This window comes from Anser cygnoides, chromosome 1 (genome assembly GCF_040182565.1).
Source record: "Anser cygnoides isolate HZ-2024a breed goose chromosome 1, Taihu_goose_T2T_genome, whole genome shotgun sequence".
NCBI lineage: Eukaryota > Metazoa > Chordata > Aves > Anseriformes > Anatidae > Anser > Anser cygnoides.
The window spans coordinates 183,854,900-183,878,568 of record NC_089873.1 but is presented as its reverse complement, the minus strand read 5'-3'; the positions used below and the strand labels follow the sequence as shown (position 1 = coordinate 183,878,568).

At 41.5% G+C, this 23,669-nt stretch overlaps 1 protein-coding gene across 3 annotated transcripts in view; it reads right to left on the bottom strand.

Annotated features, from left to right (window-relative positions):
- RNASEH2B (ribonuclease H2 subunit B) overlaps window positions 1-21,922 on the bottom strand; it is a 43,852-nt gene extending 21,930 nt beyond the window's left edge. Inside the window, exons 1-5 of one of the 3 annotated variants that reach the window (XM_048068341.2) lie at window positions 21,763-21,922; window positions 9,423-9,494; window positions 6,348-6,455; window positions 3,476-3,552; window positions 787-907 (exon numbers count right to left, since the gene is read on the bottom strand). In XM_048068341.2, the coding sequence (XP_047924298.1) occupies window positions 787-907; window positions 3,476-3,552; window positions 6,348-6,455; window positions 9,423-9,494; window positions 21,763-21,826 (442 nt within the window). In that variant the 5' untranslated portion in view covers window positions 21,827-21,922. The remainder of the gene's footprint in view (window positions 1-786; window positions 908-3,475; window positions 3,553-6,347; window positions 6,456-9,422; window positions 9,495-21,762) is intronic. The other 2 variants (XM_048068339.2, XM_048068340.2) reach the window with 2 other exon arrangements.
- Window positions 21,923-23,669: the final 1,747 nt, after the last annotated feature.

The window sequence follows — 23,669 nt, the reverse complement described above, 5'->3', positions numbered from 1 at the left end:
CCCTTTATAGGACTGAACGTAAAAACTGGAGATTTGCATCTTTTGCAGGTCTGCCAAGCTGCAAAAATTATTACGTAATGCCCCTTTCTCTTCCCTAGAAAGTATATATTGTCCTCAAAATAAGAGCCCCCTGTACCAAAGGGAATTCTGGACAAAGCTTGAGGGCACTATGTATAGAATTGGTACTTTGCTATTTTCTTCTGTTCAGCTTTTCTCTCACATAGCTATGCATCCCAATCAAGGTATGCATGTAAAAAATAAAAATAAAATTAAGTCTTTAAACTTAATCCCACAATAAATTATGCAAAGCTAGAAAACTTGTGCTCTCCTATCTCAGCAGTATATTCTCTCTTCTTGAGCTTTGTTCTGCTTATTGTTTGAATGCTTTGCTACAAAGGGAAAAAAAAAAAGCCACATGGACAATGGTTTCACTTCTTCCACAGAAGACTATGCTACACTAAAGAAAGAATTCAGGAAGAAATAAAACTTTTATCAAAAGGCAAAGAAAGTTCATAGCACATAGCCATCTCTGATCAGTTTATCATTTTTATGCCACCAAGCTGGAAGACTGCACAACTATTTTAGAGTTAAAGCAGATAATCTGAGATCCACATTCTACTATTCACAATACTGTAACGAAGACTTTTAAGCCTAAACTTCTGCTTTTAAAATACAGCTTCATCCAGCACCTTAAGTAAAGTGAAAAACAGTACTTAAATCTATTTTGTAATGAAGTAGCACTAATAAATCCAACCTTCCCTCCCTCCCCCGCCCAAATCTTTTCACCTTTTTCTTCCGTTACATGATGTATGGACTGTTTAACATCTGCACACTTCAGCAGCAACGGGCAATAAGGGTACTCTGAGTCTAGCACAACTTGATCCAGTGGCTGGAACTTTCCTTGCTGCTGAAAATACATCAAAGGAACAATAAAAGCATTATTACAATGTTAAGACATATATATATATACGCATGTATAGAAATATATATGCATGCAATTGCCACAGTTTTAAAATAAAGTATTTAAAGAAGATCATATTTTGAACGGTACCACATGATACATTTAGAAACTGATTACAAAGCAAACTATAAATATTTACTTCAAAACAGTAAATATCTGCAAAACGCTGAACTCTTCAATTACTGCACTAAAAAGCCCAAATTTAAAACAACATGGGGAGAAGCTAATGTGAAGTACAGCGAGATTTTTTGGAAGATGACATAAGACACAGTAGTCAGTGTGTGCCAATAGTGTTTGAGACCAAAACCTGTTGGATTAAACCCAGTGTCATAACTTCCATTCAAATTTTGCTTTTCCTTCCATAAAAGATAAATCTCAAAGGAGCAGGGCAGCTTCTGGAACACAGTATTAACCTTTCACCTCTGCAAAGTCAATTCCAGTTTGGCCACAGTATGCATATAAAGCGATTTTGGCACAACTTAAATAGCCCCACACATGACAGAACCATCAAACAAATCTTGTCGTTGCCAAACAATGCATAATCATTCAGCACAGTTTGGCACAACTGGCAGCCTTCTCTTTGGAAAGCTCCTTTAGCGCATCAGTACAAAGACTCAGTGAGCTCTCCATCCTTGGAGAGCGCAAGGTCTCAGGAGCCAAGGCTGAAGTCATTACAGCGGTCAGTATAAAAAAAGCACTTGGGTAAACTGTTTTCATTATTAATTAATCCTCTTACTAAACAGTCAGAGGCTTCATAAAAATAACCATCCGCTGTTAAATAAGATTTAAAAAAAAAAAACACCACAAAACAATGAATTTCAATTTGTTTCTCTTGAAAATGAAAAGGTACAATTACAATGGCAAAAAGGTTATGAGGGGCAGAAATAAAGCTTCAATGAACTGTCTCCCATGGATAACTTACCTGCACAAACCACTTTGTGTCCAGAAGCCAGACAGCCATGTTCACCTTGTGCAGCAACACAGAGCCTAAACTAAGATTGGATAGGAGATGGCTCTGCTTAGGGACACTTAAGCAACCCTGCATCACACTATCAAAACTGGAGGATGGTGCAAAGAATGATTCTACAATACTCAGGAGGTATCTTAATTACCTCCTCCTTAATTACTCATTAGTTCAAGCCAGAAGTGACCGTGCTGTATTCAAGTTGGCCTTGCTTGAGACATCTGCCACAAAATCCTCAAGACTTTGGTTTACTGAAGAATACAGTAATTTAGGCAGGGCACTGCAGGAACGCATTCGTCCTTATTTAGGAACCCATAACAGCTCTACAAACTTACCAGGCACCATGCCTGGTTTAGAAAACCCTTCCAGAACAACGTACCTAAGAAGCAAATGGCAGTACTGTATGCTTCCAAACAGCAGCAACAGTCATCCTTTATTCAGGCTACCTCAGCACTCTGTCACATTGACACAGGAGGTTTACTGTTTGCCTAATTTAAGTTTGGTTTATAAAGCTTTCAAAGGAGTGCTGAATTCAAACAGAGTGCAATACTGAGAGAAACAGCTCAACTATTCCTGTGCAATGACTTCTTCTGATGGGACACCCTAGAGCAGGAACAGACCACAGAACATCTGAACACACTGGCACACCCTACACCATAAATTATTTAGAAGTAATTGCATAACAATAGGTTACTGTTACAAATGTCTAGTAGGACTTTATTTCTTCAACATACAAGAACAGTTTTCCTGCATTCTCCACCTGCAACCTAAAGCAGAAAATAGCAAGCCACTTGATAGGAAATGCTCTTAGAAGAAAACCTCTTAGGATGCATAAAGTGAAATTATTGACCCCATGAAATAAAAAACGAGGATTAACATTTTTATTTTATGCTCTCTTTTCACAGGCACATTACAAACTATAAATCAATAATATTGCCTAGGAGTTTTGATACACGTTGGATATTTAAGTAAGGTTTTGCAACACCCTAGATAAATTGATTAACCCATTTATTAATCATCTTTTGGATACTTGGTTATCCCTTTGCTATTGCATGATACACCAGCTCTACAAATACTGTTTGTAAAAAGGCAATGTTTCTTTTCAAGTTCAAACTCCCACAGAAATGTTTCTTTTTCATCTCCCATAGCATCCAAAATCATCTTTCTTTCTTCTCCTGTTTCTCAGAGTGATTCACCTACTCCTTAGGAAGGGCTCTAGTTTGTTTTATTCTGATGACATCTATCATTTTAAATTCAATGGTTCGAGGATCGGTTCTCACAAAAGGACAAAAGATTCTCTGCTTCTTTTACAAAGAGGGGATTAGGTTTTGTTCAGATTGCAAGCTGATTCCTGGAATATACTTTACCGGCCAAAAAAAATGGTGAAAACAGGAGTATGTCTAGGGTGGCCATCTCTGTTTTAAAAGCAAATTAAATTTCCCATAATATGGAAGTCCCTGTTGGTAAAATTAACATAACTTCTGCAGAAAATGAAGACAGAGCTAATGCTTTCTCCTGACAATTCCAGTGAAAAAATTAAGCAGGCGTACCTCCTTGTCTGCTTTTATGAGGTAATAAAGTATCAGGAATAAGGGGTCCATCGGCGTCACGAACAGCAGGCGCCCATCTAAGTGAGAGATATACAAAAGTAAGTTTAGTACCAAGAGGCATGAGTATATTGCTTGGCCATTTTTTAGGATGTTTGTCAGGACCGTGGGCAAGAAGAGAGGATTTTTTTATGTTAAGTAATCCAGTATTTCAGTAAAATGGGCAAGAAAATAGTATTTGTGATTTTATGTTAAAAATATAGAGAGCTCAATTCTCAGCTCTGCCAAACAAAAGCACAAGCTCTGTTGCAGGTCTTCTGGCTTCAAGCACTCTCAGTTTTCCCTTTTTCTGGACTGTAATAAAAACAGCAAAATTTAAGCTGCCCTCTATTGGCAGATTTGGGTGTAACAGAATCTTGTTCTGGGATACCAGATAGACCCAGTATACTCCACCCCAAACACCGTGCAAGAAAACACCATGCTGGCAGCAGAGGATGGCCGTGCAAGAAATAACTTCAACAGATAGTTAAGTTAGAGCTGTGTTTCATTTGTAAGGGGAGAATCTGCACATAGTCTCCTAGTAGAACAAAATACACTGTAACAGATCAGAAAATGTTTCTGTGTGTTTTATTCAAAATTACAAAGGAAGAACTTGGTCTCTCCTTGAAGCAGACACCTCTGCTCATATGAAGCTCATTGCAGGACAATAGCTCAGTCTTTCTGTATAATCGTAGATAATTGGAAATAAAGAAATTCACTAATTAGAGATAATAATTGATGTCAACTTGAAAGTAGTTAGCAAACCAAAGGCAAATAAATGTAATTCTTTTTTAATTCACGTGATTAAGATATTTTTTAAAAAAGCAAATCTTATTGCAATGGCCCTAAGGCTAACAAAAGATAGGGTGGGAAGGTGGTTTGGTCAAAGCTCATACCCAATCTAGCATCTGCACTGTTAACATGATGCATTATAGTGTGAAGTCCCTACAATACATCTGTATAGCCAAATCAGCCTGGGGATCCAGTTTATGTTTATCTCAAAGCTAATTTCAACTCTTCTTTCCAGAGAGAGTACCAACGACATGGCTATTATGGGACTATTTGTACGGCTTCTGACAAGCCTCAAGAATCCTAAATGAACTGCTGGCTGGAGCAGAATGGGCTCTTACACTGTACTCTGTCATCCTCCTTTTGCAATTCTGTAATCAGAAGATAAACCTAGAGGTGACAGCCTCAAAACGTGGTTCTAGTATTGTGTGAGCTGTGTAAGACAAACAAACATAAGGCAACTCGCATTTATATCAAAATGATACAGATCAACCCATGCAAGCAAAATCAAGACAAGTCTAGGGCATTCAGGGTCAAAACATTTCTCCAGCTATGAGAGTTTGTAAGCTGGTACTGTCACATGCTAAGACCCTGGAAGAAAACTACCCAGATCACAAGGGAATACATTTCCCTGACAAGAACCAGGCAAAGACAGCTCTTAATCTCAACACCACAGCCGTTAGCTGTGGAAAGTATCTGGACTACTTACTCATAAAGCTGAAAGTTTTGATAATAAAATTGGAGGAAAAAAACACTAGCCACTTTCTTAAAGTTTCAATTTAAATGTTTTCAACTGTACCTCCAGGAAGAGTATTTTTATTTGTCCTAAGGAGTTTTGACTCACTGTAGGTGTGTCAAGACCTCTGTCCTTCTCTGCAGATAATAATGAGATGATTTGCTTTAACTGCAAACAACACAACTTTTTTGTGTCGTTTTTCATCTGACCATCTCAGAGATGGAGCAGCCCAAACATTCGGAAAAAAAAAATTCCCCCCTTTATATTTTAAATGAAACTGAAGCAATTGCTTAAGGCAAGTGTTTGCAAAGGGCCAAAGCAGAGGTTAGAAAAAGAAAGGGGAGAATACAACATGGATGTAATTGGGAGCAGGGAGCAGACCCAGTCTTTTGGCTCCCCCCCAGATGGAGCAAGGAAAAGCTCACAGACATACTGTTTGCATTGCTATACGCACCTGCAAAGGATGTTTAAAAAATAACACGCATTTGGGATATTACCATTAAAGAAGGCATATGTCTGGTGAGGCTGTTTATTTATTTATTATTATAAATGCTCTTTTTTTTGTAGTTGAAAATAGACAAAAAGGGTATGCCTTCATCACCTGAACTGATACTTATTGCATGGTCTGTGGACGTCCTGGGAGAGAAACACTACCCCAGTGACACCCTTATTGATACAGGATCATTAAAGCTGTCACGAGTGGTTACATAAGTTTCTTTCTCATTTTTAGAAATATCATGGACTATGATATTATAGATGATCTCACTTCAGACAAAACACTGAAACGGCACCTTCGGACAGCAGCCGTATCCCTGAGATCACAACACTCACACAGAGGACTACAGAGGTAATTAAAAGAAAACAAGACCATGCATTCCAACACTTGGAGCTCTAACACGCTGCTCTGCTTAGCTAGCTCAGGCCTTCCAGCCCTTTTTCCCTGCCGTAGGATAAGACATATTTTACTTACACTGAGGACTTTCTGGTCTGATTGACAAGGCAAGCTAAGTATTTAGCACTTCAGTTTAAATACAATTGAATGACTCCCCCGCCCAGCTATACCCTTCCTCAAAGACAAACGAACATCTGTCTAATTGAGGCTGCCAAAGGCAGCCTTTTAAAGAGAGACCACAAAGCCCCTAGCCCTGGTTAAATCCAGATGGCAAACGAGTGTGTCAGAAGGTAGGGATGTGATGCAGCATGCCTCAAACAACTAGGAGAAACACCTGTAAATTTACTAGAAGAGAGAGGGAAGGTGTCTGTTTATGAACATTAGTTACAGTTGGGGGAAGGATATGTTATATTACTCACCTTGTTGAACAGTCTCACCTATAAACCAGGAACGATATTCTTCATGAAAAGCTTTAACTTCAAACAGCTGCTGTGCACCACTATTGAATAAGTAAAGGGTTGCTTCCCCTGTCGAAAGAGAAATCTGGTTTGTGTTTGTAAGCTTTCAAAAAAATCAAAAGAATACCCAATACATCTGAAGAATGTGCCTTATATACATACACACACAAACATACACACATTCTACATAAACTCACTACAAAGAAAGCTCAGACAAAGAAAACTATTATATACAGATGTTCGTTTACCAGCTCTATAAACCAAACTGAATTTGAATCAATAAATAAGATGTGTGAATAGTTCATCTTACAACACAAAGCCTTTGATCCAATCCCAAATCAAAATCACAGAAGAAATTAGCTTTTGTCTGTACTGAAGGGGGAAGGTGGAAAACCAGAAAATTTCCTTTCCCTCTCTCGTGCTTGTTCCCAAGACATTAGATGCTGGGTTAGGGGAACAAAACTCTCAAACCTTCAAGTGACAACTTGAAATCTTTTGTGTGCGTGTGTACATCAAAATGGACAACAGATAACTCAGTATGGTTAGACAAACAAGGTTAACAAGGAAGTTAAAAGGAGCTGCCTCAACGTGCCCACTATAATCTTGACAGTTTGAAAAGTGAAAGAAAAGCTTTATTTTGAGCCACCTCATAGCACAGCTCTGCTGTTTCTAGGTTCTAATGAGAAGGTGACAAATGTGTTACAAACAGAATTGGCATTTTCTGTGTCTCAAACAAGAAGTCAACAGAACTACAGAAGGGGCCACTGACATTCAGTTAGTTGAGTCTGTTGGCTGGACTAGCCCTGTCTTGGTTATCAGTGCATCTTCGAGAGACAACATCAACTACAACATGGCAGTCCTGCTCAAAACACATAAATTGCAAAGCTGCACTGACTTGCAGATCGCATGCTGGCTCAAAAAAGTGTCAATGCAAGCCCTTGCAAGCTGATGTCAGCACTACTGTTTCCAGCCTGATGAGATTCCTAGGTGCAGAGGAAGGTCAGCTAAAATGGGCAGATGCATCTTTTCCCAAAAATGACTGATGATGCTTTTTTTCCCCCCTTTATCCAAGAAGCTGACCAAATGTTTAACCTCACCTAAGGATACAGTTTCAATTCTCTGATAATCATTCTTTTGGAGAGGGGAGGAGAGGAGTGAACAGTAAATATAAGGGGGAGCAGAGGTTTCAATCATTACCATGTGCTTCTTAACAAGGGTCTACACCATAGTTTGATCAGTGCCAGACATCAGACTATCCATGGAAGTGTTCGTTGAACAGCTTAAAGACTCCTACCAGTGAGCATGCTTGCCAAATGCGGTGGAGAGCTAGGAAATGTCGGGAAAGAGACCATTCCTTCTGCATAACTTCAGCTCCTTATTTTATTTCTTTACATTAAAAGGACAGTCACCACGGGTTCCCAACTATGTCATTAGAGAGAATCTCCAGGAGATGGAGAGAGAAGCTAAGTAGCTCTCCTTCTAACTTTGCCACTTCAATTAGTTGATTAAGTCTTGTGGCACGGGTACTCCCCTTCTTTTAATTTAAAACTTTGAAAAATGCTTCTTGTAGGACTTCTGAATTACAGGCTGAAACGCTAGTTTATAGTCTTTGTATGGGATCAAAATTTTGTCCTTTTTAACCTGACTACAAAAAGGACCATGCATACTTTTATTTAATAAAGTGGTTAGCATGACTATCCACAGCGTGCTGAGTCCTTCAGTGGGTATTTATACAATATCTGGCATCAACAATTCATTCATTAGACCCAGACATAAGGAAAAGACATTATTAGGGTGTTCTCAGTCCTTCCATTTTCAAACCCTATACTTATAATAGGCTACATAACTGAAAGTTTATGCATGTCTATAAATAAGCTTCTGTAAATTCTAAAGGAACACACCCAGGCTTTTGGTCAAATCATTGAACTTCAGGTTTTCCCCAGAAACCTTTCCCAAGATCTCTGATTCTACAAGCTAAATAGTTCTCTTCTTCCACAGAGAAAAGCAAATTAATATCTACTCTTTTTAAAACGTAATAAATTACAAAGCCAATATAATACAGCAGGTGGAAAATTTCTCTGGCTGTATATTCTCACTGTAAATCTGAGCAAACAAAAAACAAGTACCCTGACGAGAATAAATGATTTCACATTCTGTATCTATTGTTTTTAAATTACTTTTTCAAGTAGAAATTAGAGTACTGTGGTATTAAAATGTACCTGAAGACTTTAGTTACAAATATATATCTAAAAGTGAATGGTGAATTTCAAAAACAAAAGTATATAATTTAGAAAACAAGCTGGTGAAAAGAAAAAAAACAAGCACCAGCCATGTTTTTTAAACAAAACATGCTAACCGTAACCAAGGCTTGCTGCAGATTTCTGCTGCAGTATCTTATACCACAATTATTACGTTACTCATATAGAAATAACAAATCCTTGACAAAAATGGCAATCTGACTAGAAGAAATTAACTGTGTGTGGGATGGTGGTGTCATTATATCACCTGCATCTGCTGGTCTTTCCAACGTATTTTGAATTCAAAGTGCCTCGTCATCTATTAATGGGAAAAGAGACACCACCACTTGGACCAAGGAAACAAGAAAATTAGATTTAAAAATGTAAAGACTCAAAAAGCTTGGTAAGTATAATTGAATCACTTCTTCTGACCCTGCCTATTTATTTTACAGCATAAGATGAACGGTATGAAGCCTAAATTTGGATTAAAAAAAAAGCCCAAGCTCAACACCCAACACTGCAAGTTCCCCAAAACTAATGCACTTAAAAACACAACTTAAATTACACCTCTTTTTTGTGCTGCCAATATTCCTGATGAATAAACATTTCAGCCAATTAAAATTATAAAAGAAATCCTAAATGTTTGCAGAGCATTAACTATCTGGCATCACCAGCAGTATCTTTGGCACATAAGACTTACATTATCATCACTATTTCAGCTTGCAAAACACGAATCATTTGGTAGTGGAGGGAATCAACCAGAACATTAACAGGCTCATGTCACTATTCCAAAACTTGCCTGTGCTTGGACTGCGTAGTCTTGTAAACATAGGTTCGCTGTCAGGTGTCTTAGGGGGGTCAGTAGCAGCCTCTGTGGGGAGAAAGGAAAAAGTTATAAACTTGTAAATTGAGAAGCATTTCACGTTCTGCCACGCTTCTCCAAGACGTTCAGAATTAATTGGATTGACACTTTTTGAAAGCTCACATATTTTCTGCCTAAAAAGCTATATGCCTCAGCCCAAATTCACCCTACCCGATCAAGGCACCTAAATTATGATTCCAGACTTCCTGGCACTCTCTATTTGCCATGGGAAAGATATGCACCTGGGGATGATTTAGGTTTTGAAAACCACTTCCCCCCAGAGAGCCTCAGGCAACAGAGCTCCCAAGTTTGACACCTCAGTTAAGTGAGATGAACTGATGTGTTACCCCGATTAGTCTCAATGCCAATGAGAATGCTTTGGTAAATTAGACCAAGCATGGTGTGGACATTAAAAAGTTAAAAGTGCACAAGGTAAAATATTTGTAGGAACAAACAGTGGTCTTCTTTCGGGAACTAATTATGCAGCAATATGGGGCAGGAATTGTCTGAGTGGTTGTTACTTATGTGATAAATATGCACCCTTGTTTAACTGTTACATATAATCTTGAAAAACAATGAGTGCGTTTCGTTCTCCCCACAGGAAAAAGAAGCTGAGAGAATACAGCGCCTCTGGCTTAGGTTCCTGACAGTTGTTCTCTTTTCTCTGTTTTTAAGCAAAAAAGTCAGACAAAAAGCAGAGCCACAAAAGTACAATTTTTCTGTGAAATTTAAAAAAAAAAATAGAAAGGAAACAGCTCCCACAATGATGCTGATTCAAGCCTGAAAAAAACATCTATAAGGATCCCCAGTTAAATGTATTCTATCCAAGTTCTCTTCACTGGGAAAGTCTAAGTTATATGTATGAAACCAACTTCCCACATCTGAGTGAAGAGCAACACGACAGCATCATCCTTCTTAGCCCGCAGACTGCCAGTTCTGTCCCAATTCCTCTCACAAAGGCATTCATCAGAGCAAGGAAAATTGCTAAAGCATTTCACATACACAACCAGCATCCAGCCCCCAGAGAACGGACTGACAGGGACCAGGATGATGCTTGGGTTATGGTGCTGCTGCAGGAAGCGGAGTGTTTTGGTAGTATCCAGGAGGTTTGCTGAGACAGAGACAGCACAGTCCTTTTCCATAAAAAACACGGAGGTAGGAACCTCAAACACATTCAGAAATCGGTGTCCACTCTGGCTGAAAGCCTGTCCCCAGCACCTCAGGAAAGGACAGGCAGACTTCTCACAGGCTGTTCACAGGGACCTCAGTTGCAAAAAAGGCCCAGGTAACCCTCATCTTTCTCATCTACACCTCCAAAGAGAAACTGTCCACAGGAAGACGTAAGCAGGGCTTAAAAAGCAAGTAAGTGTATTTTGTGGTGAAGTATTGGAAGACAACGGTTCCTAGAGCTGTTTGAAGAATTTGCCACTATTTTCTTCTCCTGAATTTTCAGTTGAGTCTTCAGGTGGCTTGAAAAAGTGCTTGAAAAAGTTTCAATATACGTTAGGGATTTTTAATGGAAAAAAAAGTCCATATTTGCTAACCAGACTTACTGCATATGCTGATACATAAACACACACGGTTGTCAAGCTACATTTGTCCTGGCAAAGGAGAACTTCAAATTTCTAAAGCTGTGTATATTTCAATTTTTGACCGCAGTTTAACATTGGTGTATTTTTTGTTACTTTTTAAAACACTACAGTGATTAATGACAGTGAAAGAAACACACTGCATGTGTTTACTTTGATGTGTTTCACATGAACATGTTAAAATATACACACTAAATGTGAGTTTCAAAATTTGAAACAAAAAGCAAAGCAAAACAAAACAAAACAAAAAAAGCCAAGGAGCTTTTAGCGCTCACTTGCTCTGCTTTCTTCATGCATAGATTTATGAACACTGGGAAGGCGTCCAGCTGAGCCCGAAGTTGCATCGTGTATAACGTGAACAATTAAGTAGACAACCCTTCCTAATGGAGCTGGATTTAATGAAGTTCGCAGCTTTATCCGGTAGATATGTTCTTTTCCCAACCTTCTAGTGCCACGCTGGATTCATCCATCTCCACGAAGTCTGGGAGATGCCTGCAGCGACCCCGCTGCCTCCCAACCCTGGATAACCACCTTCTACCACTGAGGGCCACCCCATGCCATCACCCTCTGCCCTGACGGATTCCCCTTTATCTACCGTGGGTCCCCACAGGAAGGGAAGCACAGCCCTACCCCTTTTAGCTCTGCATCCCTCCCCAGAAACTGCATGGCAGGCAGCTGCCCATGCCAGTTAACCCCTAAAGAAGAGGCCAAGTTCCAGTCCCAGCATCTCATGCCCACGGGATCAGAGCAAAGACCCTGTTCCCCCCACAGCTGCTGCAGAAGGCAGCTTACCATAAGGGACGCACGTGTGCAAACACAAAAAGAAGGGAAGGTGTGGGCAAAGGCAAAAGTGGTTTGATTTTTTTTTTGTTTTAAACCTTGGGATTTCTTCAAAATGTATTCAATACCCCACTCCATTTCCAGGGGCAGCTGAAGTATATTTTTGTTACAGATTGGCTCTATTAGATGTCAAGTTGGCAGATAAAAAGAGGCAATTGGGAGAATGCCTGCTTGGAAAACTGGATGCAATAGTAACGTGGCCTTACGGACGAAGAAGGCCCTATTTATCTGAATTTAAACACTTGGTGGCTAGTAAAACGCTGAGCAAGGGATTCTTGAAGTTAGGTGTCCAAACGCTTTCTTGTGTGTGTTCTGGCCTTCAGCCAGGAAAGGTAACTAGATTTCTTTAATGTCATTACATTTATCAGCCCTCGTATTTGGGCAAGGATCTCTTCTAGCTAAGTAAATAAAGACTTCTTTAAAAGCAGTTCTGTAGTGATTTTCTAGCAAAACTAAGAGTTAAACTAGGCGTTTTGGAGTTTTGAATTTTAAGATTCACAACCAGATAAGCAATAATCTTACAGAAAATAAGCAGACAAAAAGGGCATTACAGGAAAAGCTTTTTTGTTAAATCCTAATGGAAAACATCAGGTGATTGCCACTACACTTACTCCAACAGCTTCTGTAGCTCAGCTCTGAGAAACCTGTTCCTCTACTGGAATAACAAGTGAGAGAGATGAGACCTTTCTGACTGTTACGTTCTCTGCCAACTGCAGCTGTACGCGGCAGGTAACACACAGGGAGCACAGGTCAGCGTAGTGACAGATGTGTCAGTACAGCACACTGTTCCCCTAGGACAATGTTCACTGAAAGGATACAAAAAACAGACACACAGGTATGGAGGGCCCGATTAATCTTGTCCCAGGGAGGCATCTGAATTAGCTAGCCACTCCCTAAAGTGCCAGATGCTTCCAGGAGGCAGCTGAACCCCCCTACAGCCTGCCCCATCCCTGGGAGCACACTACCGTCTGCCTCAACCTTTCCGACACCTCCAGCAACCCGGGTGAGGCAGCGCCGCTGCTGCGCCAGTGGAGGGAGTTCTGAGTTAAGCACAGCGCAGGACAATGAAACACCAGCACCGCGCCGTTAAGTAGGTATACTTTGCTTAAGTTATGTATAGGCTACTGCTCGTTCACGATCAAACATGTCACACAAAGCCCACCTAAAAATGTGGGCGATACATCCAGCAGTTGTACTGGGGTCTACAGAGGGAACGCCAGAACCCTGGAGGTGAGATGAAGAGACTACAAAGCCTTCAATTACACAAAAAGAGAAAAGCCTATCGTATTTTGTGGAGGCCACACGTACAACCAGGCAAATTCTGTAAAATGTATAAACAGAACAAAGTGAAAATGAAGCGGCTGTCAACGGATTTCTAGCAATAATGTATTCCACAATGGATAGATATGTGGCATTAACAAATCTGGCCATCAAAAAAACAAAAAAGTCTAGCTGGTACTGCAACATGAATAAACTGGAAAAGAACATAAAACTTCCACTAAGATCTATGAAACTGTTAGAAATGATGCAAGGTCTATTCACCTTTTTTTCCAAAATTGCTTATAGAATACTGTACATAACAGACTAATATCAAGTTATATGGAATTCCCATGCAAAAAACTGCCAGCCAAGCAAGCAAAAGGCTGTAAATATCTGTCAATTGCGTAAGAGGAAAAAACCCTCTGAGAGCACAAATTTCCCCACCACCGCCACCCCGCAAAAAAACAGGATCATTTAAAAGTCTGGAAATATAAAGTTAAGATTTCATTTAAAAACAGATATTAAACCACACGTCACCTACACAAGTCTTTTCCATTCCCTTCTGAACTTCTAGTCATGCAAAAAAAGGTGTGTCAGATGGAGACATGATGATGATGGAGATCATTTAATGGACATTTTATGGAAACCTTTAAACTATGTAGTCTAGGGGTGCAGATACGTTAGATCTGATAGCTGTTTATTTTTACATTATTTTTAGAACCAGTTAACCCTGAAGTAAACTGCTTTAATTCAGTGCCCGCTTCAATGCTATATAAACCAAGTGTCCTCTGTCCTGCAGTGCACCCTAAACAAAAGGCCAATGAAAAGTAATTAATAAATCCAGGGCTTTTTATCGAACAAGCTTTTAAAAAAATGTAAGTTACAAGATAATTATGTATTAGCATAATGAATCAATTCAGGTATGCATAGACTGAGGATGCAGTCCCATGAATGGCTTCCAGTGACCAAAGATCACAGGTCATTAAAAAATGCAGTCCTGAGCTCCCCACCTCTGCTGCTTTCTCTCCATTAAAACCAGCAATTCTGTGCCTTGTGGCAAGCCAGCTCAGTCCGCTGACCTAGATGAGCAGAAACAAGCCACAAAAAAGTCTTCATTTTCATCCAAATCAGTAAATATTGCCACCCACCATGTGGTTACATGATCACCAGAACAGAGGGACAGAACCTGTGGCAGCAGCAGCAGACGCCACAGAAAATCACTTACTCTATATGAGACAATGGGCTCTTTGGTCAGCTTGGGCTAATTAGAAAACTAGATCTTATCCGATTTACAGAGGTGGGAAAGCAACAGATGAGCACAAGGTATCTTTGCTTCCTTGGCTGACAATGCTCCCTGGAGAGCACTAAACGGCACACAGCTCTATTACCGCTGCAAAAAGCCTCCCTTCCACATGCCTACACAGGAGGCATGGCTTCACACTTGAACCCACTTCATTTTTGGAAATCTTACCTTAATGTTTACTCAGTTACAATAGTTTGATGTCACCTCACTCCCTTATCCTCTCGACTGTACATAGTACTGGCTTCAGCAAGGGGATTTCTGCGATGCCTGTCGTAAAAGCTAGGATGGCAATCAGTTTGGTAATTATAATATATACTATTCGATGCCTTGAGCAAATAATGTTTAATGTGGTGCAATTTATACCCTTAGACCCTTTTTGGTTCCTACTTCACCTGCAAATACTGTGGTAAAAACAAAACAAAACTTACTGAGAAGCAAAAATGGCACTAAGTTTTCTATCTTGAACAAAACTTGACACAGAAATACTACCAGATGGCTTGAGTAGTCTTCTGCCCCAGTACACAGCCAAGCAACTGCGCTTAATATTAAGACTTCTGCCTGAGAGCATCCTTTAACGTCACCTAATGCTGGCACAGATCACTTCTTAAGCCAAAAACACATGCTTATAGACTCACTGGCAACAATGGAGAATACTAATTCAGCTGTTACTGACATCTCGATGTTAGGCAGATCATCCAGAGGAGGCTGAGCTGAATGAAGGAAAAGTCAATCTTGAGAAGTTCGAGAACAGGTTATCACTTGAAAGGATAAAAACTTCAGACTTCCCTTCTCAATATTTATAGGGTCAACAGTGGTGCAGCTGTATTACTGGCTGAATCAGCCCTATTCCCATGTGCAGAGAGGCCTAAGTTGGCATAAGTTGGTCTCTTTCAAGCCAGATGGCAGAAAGCAGAAGTAGGAGATGGTGTTACACATTAAAACATCTCTTTTCAGTTACTTTATTTGCTATGCTTCCTTCTGGCTCCTTAGCTTGCCAGTTATATCTGCTTTATACACAGCTGAGCTCAGTATGCCTTTTAAGAGATGACATGCAAAAAAACAGTGCAAATCACCTGCAGGCAAAAGGCTTTGTTCAGGAGATGCAAATGCCAGTTTAGGGAGAGGTTAAGTAAAATATGCCCGCAGAGTGCTGACTTCTACAGTAAGTGTATCCACGCTCACTTTATTAAGAAGGTAGATAAATACGGGCATGTATACTTACATTATCTTTCTGATGTTTCAAGTCAGCTGCTTAAAAACACACATTTTTAATTATGAACATTATTTCCAAGTTCTTTATCTGAATCGTTCTGGAAGTATTAACGTTCAAATGTCCTGCTCAATTTTGGCATTCGCTACAACTGCTGAAATAAGCTTTCTAACAGCCCAGCATAGCGGTCTGTTTTGCAGCAGATACTCTGAATTTATTTCTTTAACACTAAATAAAAGCACGTATCAAAGTGTTTTTAAGCACAAGGTAAGAGAATGGAAAACAATAAAAAAAAAACACTGCCTACTTCAGATGTTAAAGCAAACTACGTTTATGCACTATATATTCAACAGCTTCTTTTGATATGACATCCTCTCTCAATATGACCCCAAATTTTCAAGTCAAATGCTTCCTCTGTTGTTGCATGGAGACAAAAGTTCCTTAGTCTCATTTGAAAGAAAGGAGGATTAATTTAATGCATGCTGATGCCCTATGGTTTGGCATCACAGTCCATTTATTTCTGCCTCCATCTGACTTTTGGCATATGAGATTTGTTCGAAGAGCTTGCCAAGTCTCATGTGAAACTGCTCCTTTTATTTTTAAATAAGTAATTCCTAAAAATAATAGGATTGTTAAATTTCCCTCCCTTCTTGCTATCCTTCCAGTGCCATTAAAATGGCAGTTCCCATAAAATAATAAAAAAGCTAATCAATTTGCTGTTTAAGAAAACAACAGACCGAAAAAATGTAGTCTTCTAAACTTGTCTAGCTCAGAAAAATAGAGCTGGAAATTAATCTTCAGCTCGCAGCTAACCCCTACTTCTTTTACTAATACAGAACAAATGAAATACAGTGCTCTTAACCTTGGGTGCTGAGTGGAACGCCAAACTTAGAAAACTGTCTTCAATTCCTGACCTTTTTGCTAAAACCAGCGAAGGATATAAATAGTATCAGCTCCGACATAACACCTATCCCAGAGAAACTGTACTGAAAAGAGACTGCCCTTCATACCCGTCCTGCTAGGCAGCTAGTGGGAGAGGTTGGTTGCTGTCGGTACGACCAGTTTGAGGCCATTATATAAGATATTTTGTTATACGGAGCCCAGGTGAGATCTGTCACACGACGTGATTTCACCACGGTATCTGAAAGTTTTCCAGATCCCTACTCTTGTAAACCTACCGTTAGGTGGGGTCTCGATATTATTTCTTTTTCTAAAAAATCATTTCTAGTCCTTACGATTTTCAAAGAAAACATTGACAACGGTAGCTCCGTGGGCTCTGTGAAACAAACAGAAATATCCTATATGTGTATTACAAAAGCACCTCATTGATTCAGGTGATATGAAAAAAAAACACAACATAAACATAAATACTCAGTAAACACAGAATCTCTTCTACAAAAGCCCAGCATTAACAACCTTCTAGCTATGAGACAGATGGGCTCTAATCCTCAGGAGCCACTTCATTTCCCTTGGACTCACTCAGTAGACAGACCAATACAACAGGAAGCCTGTATAGGAAGCTCTGCATTCTCAAGAGTAAGCGGAGGGTGTGGATACACACACAATAAAACATCACAGATTATCCAACTGCTATGAGAAATGCAGAAGAGCACAATCTGCAAACTCAGACACCCACCAGTGAAGTCCACGTGGGTCCTTCGGGACTTACAAACACCGTGGTGCCTCTGTACCACGATTCCTCCAGAGCTCCAGATTCCGGAGGTCTTCTTAACGGTCGACGTCAACTACCCCGAACAAAGCAAGTTCAGATCCAGATTTCCAGCCAAGCTAATAAAATCCCCTGGAACGTGGAACACAGCACAGAAACACCCATGTGGGTCTGCGCAGAGCCAGCTCGGTTCCATCAGGACTTATTAGTTCAGACACTGTCTGAAAGCAGCTGCACTGCAAAGCTGGTTCTGGAAACAGCAGAGATGTGTTAACATGGCACAGCACTTGAACCAATAAACCGTGTTAGTGCTGAGCAGAGTCTGCTCTAGGCCAAACCTGGTGCCTGTGTATCCACAGAATAGTTAATCTGCAACTGGAGAAACTGCCTGAAGGGTTGGCTCTATTTTGAGCCCAGCATGCAGAGCTCTACCCCTACCTGCATGCCCAAGTCTTCTGTCCTCACCCAATTTTATGTCCTCATCACCTCACTCCATCTGACCAATCCCTCTGCCTACTCTTCTCCTGTTTGTTCATTGCTTTCTCTCTCAACGATTCACATCCTTCCTCTAAACGCCTGTGTTAAGGCTGCACGATGTCCAGCAGTGGCTCCCAGCCTTTACGAGTGATCAGCATGGTTCCCATCCTCTCCTTGTCCAACGTTCTTCACCAGACCAATGCTTCTTAACGCCTCTGTCCCTGAGTCCCAAGCCAAGGCTTCTCCCTTCATCCTGCCCTTGGTGCTTCAATCCCTCACATGGGAACAACTGTGCTTATAAAAACAAAAGAAAAAGATGTTTTGACATAGCAAATCATCCTGTGCCACAGGAAAAAAAAAAAAAAAGAAAGTATCAGCAGAAACACCACGACCAGAGCTCTCACCAGGACAACGGCAGGCTACCTTGTCTAAAGGTAAGATTTGTACTTCACCTTGAAGTTGCATACCCGCAAGCCCGGATAGGACTGTCCAAGGCTCTTCCCCCTCTTCCTACTCGAGATTTCCCTTGTGTGACTGTCCCATGCCGAACAGGCTTGAGCATCTTAGTATGGCAATGGGCTGGTGAGGACAAAGCTCTGTCATCAAGGTGCTACTGATAAGTGGAGTGAACAAAGCCCTTTCTTTGCCATAGAAAGGAACGAAGGCAGACAAAGACTGACAGAGGTGAAGCACAGGGTGCCTGGCTGACTGGACATCAGGACATCTTGTCTCTCAACTGAGGCAATGCTGTACCCTCCTCCTTCCCACCTTTACCCACCTCTATAATCTAGGCAAAATACCTGACGAGCTGCGTGTTTTGTAGCTGTCCTACCACTTGTAGGCATGAAATGGACACCGATGGTCACAGTTTTACAGTACTGGAAATATAATGATACAGTTAATGATTTGTAACAAAAAGCAAGGGAGTCTGGCCCTCTAGGACAACTCAAGAGACTGCTGTAGCACGCATCATTGGTAAAACAACCACTCCAGCTGTATTACTCCTCTAGCTATAATCGTTTCTTGAAAAAACAACATAGGGCAGTTCTAGCTGACAGAGGAGATTTCTTGTTTCTGAGCTGGTTCGAGAACACTGAAATCAATATGAAAACAAGGAAATCAGAACCAAAATTGAAATCTATCTTCTCAATTTCAAACACACTGCAAACAACAGAGCCACACAATGTAATATATTCTATAAATGTATAGCGAAGCAGGGAAATTAGTAATAATTTTAGAGCCTTCAATCCCAAAGCACACAACTCCACTCACTTTCTATGGCAAATCAGAAAATGAAATCCATCTGTTTTTTAGCTGCTGTGTTGCAAATATCACAATGTTGCCAGCTGCTGAAGTCCAAATAAGAAAGAATCTCACCTTCCTCTGGCATGAGCTTTTTACACTTAACTAAGTGTTTCTATGTGTCATATAAGTAACGAAACCGTGCTCCGAGACTTCTGCGAGAGGCTCAGACTCTTCTGATAGTTTCAGAATGGCACAATGATTAAGAGATGAGAGCAACATATGTATCCTTGTCCAGAACTCCAGCCACATCCCTGCCTTGCTCTGGGTCAAACTGATTGAGAAATGCTGACAGTTAAGAAAGCAAGTTTCAGTTCTCTCAGCTTTAATTCTACCCTTCTGACAGACTTCATTCTTTTTTAAACTGATATCTAGCCTCTCTGCAGAGCTAGTCGTCATCTCCAGCCATACAGGAACTTTTAAGATGTCACTATCAGTGCAAGATGAATGACATATCCAAGCGGAAATGCTATTTAGTTGTGTAGGATGGTACGCATTATTAACCTTACAAGCTGTTCTAGGGAGACTGCTCTGGTGAGTAGCTCAAACTAATTGAATTACTTGAAAGTAGGGCCTTAGAAAGTGCCTTTAGTATAAGAAAAGTTTTGGAGCTCTTTGCGTAGTATTAAAACATGTCTTTCCCTTTCCTGCCACTACGCACAGGATACACGAAGACAAACTTACAATCTACATCTACAAGGTGTTAGCAGACATTAACAGATGGTACTAAACTCCCACCCAGAACCAGATCCCACAGTTATTTACGTAGGTCGCTTTTATGCATGTATGTAGCGTAATACCATACACGTCTTGTGAAGGTACAGATTGCCATATAAATAAAAATTAACACTGTCAAAGAAAAAGGCATCTCTGGTTATACAGAAAACTTTGTCCATCTTCTTTCCTAAGAGCAATCGGGTCTTCTGATTACAATTTCTGCTAAATGGCCAGTGAAGACTTTCTGAGCTCCATCAGACAGAGCAGTTCAGAAATGTAAAACTTTAACAAGCACAACAAACACTAACTTAAAAATTGTTAAAAAAAAAAAACTAAAATCATTAAATCTATTTAATTTCAGTGGTCCTATTTATATGCTATGCAAGTTTCATCAGCTGTGGAGTTCTGAAATTATCAGCCACACACTTTTTCTAAAAATCACTATGTGCTCTGAGGTTCTACTAAGGCTTAATAAACTTTCTTACAGGTCTGGAGTACTATATAAATTTTGTCAGAGCTGTGCTGGCATAATTGGTAATACAAACTGTCTGGCTTCATGAAAGTTACAAGCTCTGGCTCCAATCCTGCAAACACTTACTGAAGAATTTAACTTACTGCACAGAACTGACTACTCATGCATAAGTTAAGCATATTTGTAAATATTTGCACAGTATGGACATCTGTTGGCATAGCCAGTCATCTGATACAAGATTCAGCTTTAAATCCTAGTCTGCAGAGAAAGGAATGCCTCGCTTATAAATTCCTTTCTTAGGCATCAAGCATGTCAGATACCGAAGGCTGGAAATGAAAAGCTAAAACCAGAGGAAGAGAGGAATCAGCGAAACCATAACAATTGCTCCTGTTGCTCTTGTAACTAGAGAAGCCTGGTTTCTTAATGCCTCAACACTGAACTCCTGCCTCATTTTCAAGCCTTGGTGAACTAAGCTGATTCTCTACCTTTCCGTTGGTGGTATCATTTACAGCACTTATCACATTGTCACAGACATTTTCATGAAAATTATAAAAATACTCCAAAAAGCTCCCCCTTTTTATCAGGTTTGGCTGAAATTAACAAACAAGCTTGTAATTTTGGGTAGGACAAGAAACAGGCACAGCATGAGGCTGACCCACGAACAGCTGTGGAAGTCTCACTGCCTTAGGATATCAGGCTATAAAAAGGTACTTGTGAAATGCCTCCTTCCTCTGAGCGTCTTGGAGTTTGAACACAACCTGTTTGCCTCATCCTCCTTAACACAAAACCCTTTTGTGACCTGTGAATTTAAGACTTTAAGAGCTGATACTAGCCAGAAATAAATTGAAAGGGTGGGAAAGGCATCTTCACACTTGCTTTGTGCGAAGCAAGAGAAGCTAAGCCTACACAGCGCTTATGGCCTCGTGTGCGCTAGCTGCCATGTGGAGGTCTGCTCGTTCAGCCTACAGGAAGAAGAGCGGAGGAGATCTCAGTGTGGATTAGGATTTATGCTTTCCAAGGAGTTTGTTTTGAAGCAGAAGCTTAGGGATTAAGCCATTTCCTCAATAAATAAGTAAACAACGGGGAAAGAGGTGATGCAGGCCAGCAGCCAGGAGACGACGCTGAGTCTCAATGGAGGACCTTGCTGACAGGACCTCTCTTCCACAGCTCCTCTCTGCAGGGCTCACAGCGCCGCCTGCACACCAGGGGTGAACCAAATTTATAAAAAATAAAAGACGGTGAGGGAGACGGGGTCCCCGGAGAGGAGGGCGATCCCCTGCAGGGCCTTGTGTCGGGGCTGTGTCACAAAACCAGGGCCGGCCGCGCACCGCAGCCCTCACAGGGAAGGCGGCCGCCTCCTGTCCGGCTCCGCCGCCGTGACCAGCGAGCGGGGCGCTTATGGCGGAGCCCGCCCCACCTCGGAGCCCCGCGGGGTTACCTGGCGCAACGAGCACCCACTGGGCAGGGTGCGCGGCCGCGGGACGCTGCTTCGTGCCGTGCATGCTCCGCCACCCCCGGGCGGCAGCTCCCACAGCCGCCGCCGCCGCAACATGGCGGCCGGGGCGGAGCGGCGCGGCGAGGAGAGGCGGGAAGCGCCGCCACAGAGCCCGGCGGCGGGACTGCGCCACCGCGCGGGCGCTAGAAGGGGGGAGCGGGTGATAGCACGGCGCTCACATAGCGGCGGCTGTACCGCCTCTCCCCTTTTCCCCCTCCTCGCTCACCCCCGGCCGTGTGAGGGGAATGGTACGGGCCGCTGCGCGCGGGAGGAGCGGGAGGTGGGCGTGTGGGAGGGGAGCGGGGGTGCTGTGTTTCTCACGGCGATCCCGGGCGTAGGCAGCAGGCCCTTCGCCCTCTTAAGGCTGCTCCTTATCCCCGGTCCGTCGCATTGTGGGGTGGCTGTAACTGCCCCACGGCCCGCTGTCTCTGCCAGGATCTCATCCAGCTAAATAAACGCCTCACGTTGTGGGGGAGCGAAGGAGATGGTGTCCGGCTCCTCTCAGGAGTGCCTGCTGACAGGACTTGTGGCGACAGGCGCAGACTGAAATAGGAGAAATTGTGTTTAAGCATAGTAAAAAGCATTTCATGTAGCGTGAGGGTGGTCAAACGCTGGAAAAAGCTGTCCTGAGAAGTTGTGGAGGCTGATCCAAAGCCTCTTCTTAGCAGTCATCCCCCCTCGTGTGTAAGAACATGTTAAATGTGTCCTGTATCTACAGATAGCCCCCAAGGAGCTCTAGTCATAAAATCATAGAATCATTGACGTTGGAAAAGACCTCCAAGATCACTTGGTCCATCCATCCACCTACCACCAGTGTCACCCCCTAAACCATGTCCCTAAGCACCACGTCCAACCTTTCCTTGAACACCCCCAGGGACGGTGACGCCACCACCTCCCTGGGCAACCCGTCCCAGTGCCTGACTGCTCTTTCTGACAATAAATGTCTCTTCATTTCCAACCTGAACCTCCCCTGGTTTAGTCCTCCAAAGTAAGGCCCATGCATGTGCATACACACATACATGTACATAAAAAGTAAGACCCATGCATACGCATACATATATATACATGTACATAAACTTAGCTTCACCAACACAAGAATGGGTTGATGGCCAATGTCCCAGAGATTTAGAAGACAAACGTTATATGGTATCAAAAGTATTAAAGTATACATATCAATTGTAAATCTCAGAGATATGAAACAAATATTAAAAACATACTAACATTTATGCTCCAAAACAGAACAGAATTAACCAAGGCCAACATATGCAAAACAGCTGAGTTGATGTAAGGCTGAAAAAAAAATAATTTCCTGAAGTCTGAGCATATACATTCATAACTCTGAGATTACACTAATCTAAATTTGTTTTATTTTAATTTTCCTGATTTTTTTTCCTCCTGCCTGAAGTGGGGCAGGGTATAAATGCCAAAGACCACACCACACCATGTGTTTTGAAGGAGAAGTCCCCACTGAAATCACAGGGAAATTCTGCTTTCAGAATGACTGCAAGTTGCAATAGCATGTGCCTGGATTGCAACATTCGCTGATGGATGTAGTAAAACCCTCTTTAGTACTTGTTTTAACAAAGAGAAAGAGGATCCCAACTGTTCCACTGTAATCCATGCAAAAGCACTGGGAGAGCAGAGCAGGAATGGTTCCTGTGTTTGAAACCTTTTTAGAAGGAAAGCTTCCCATACACAGAAATGGTTCCATGTAAATAACAACAGTTTGGCTTCCAATCTTGAAAAGAAGATGCGTGGCAGGCTGTTGTACACTGCTGAGATTAAGAAGGCTCTGGAAAAGACAGTACTCCAGCCCTGCAAGCCCCAATCTGCCGTGTGTGTCGAGGTCA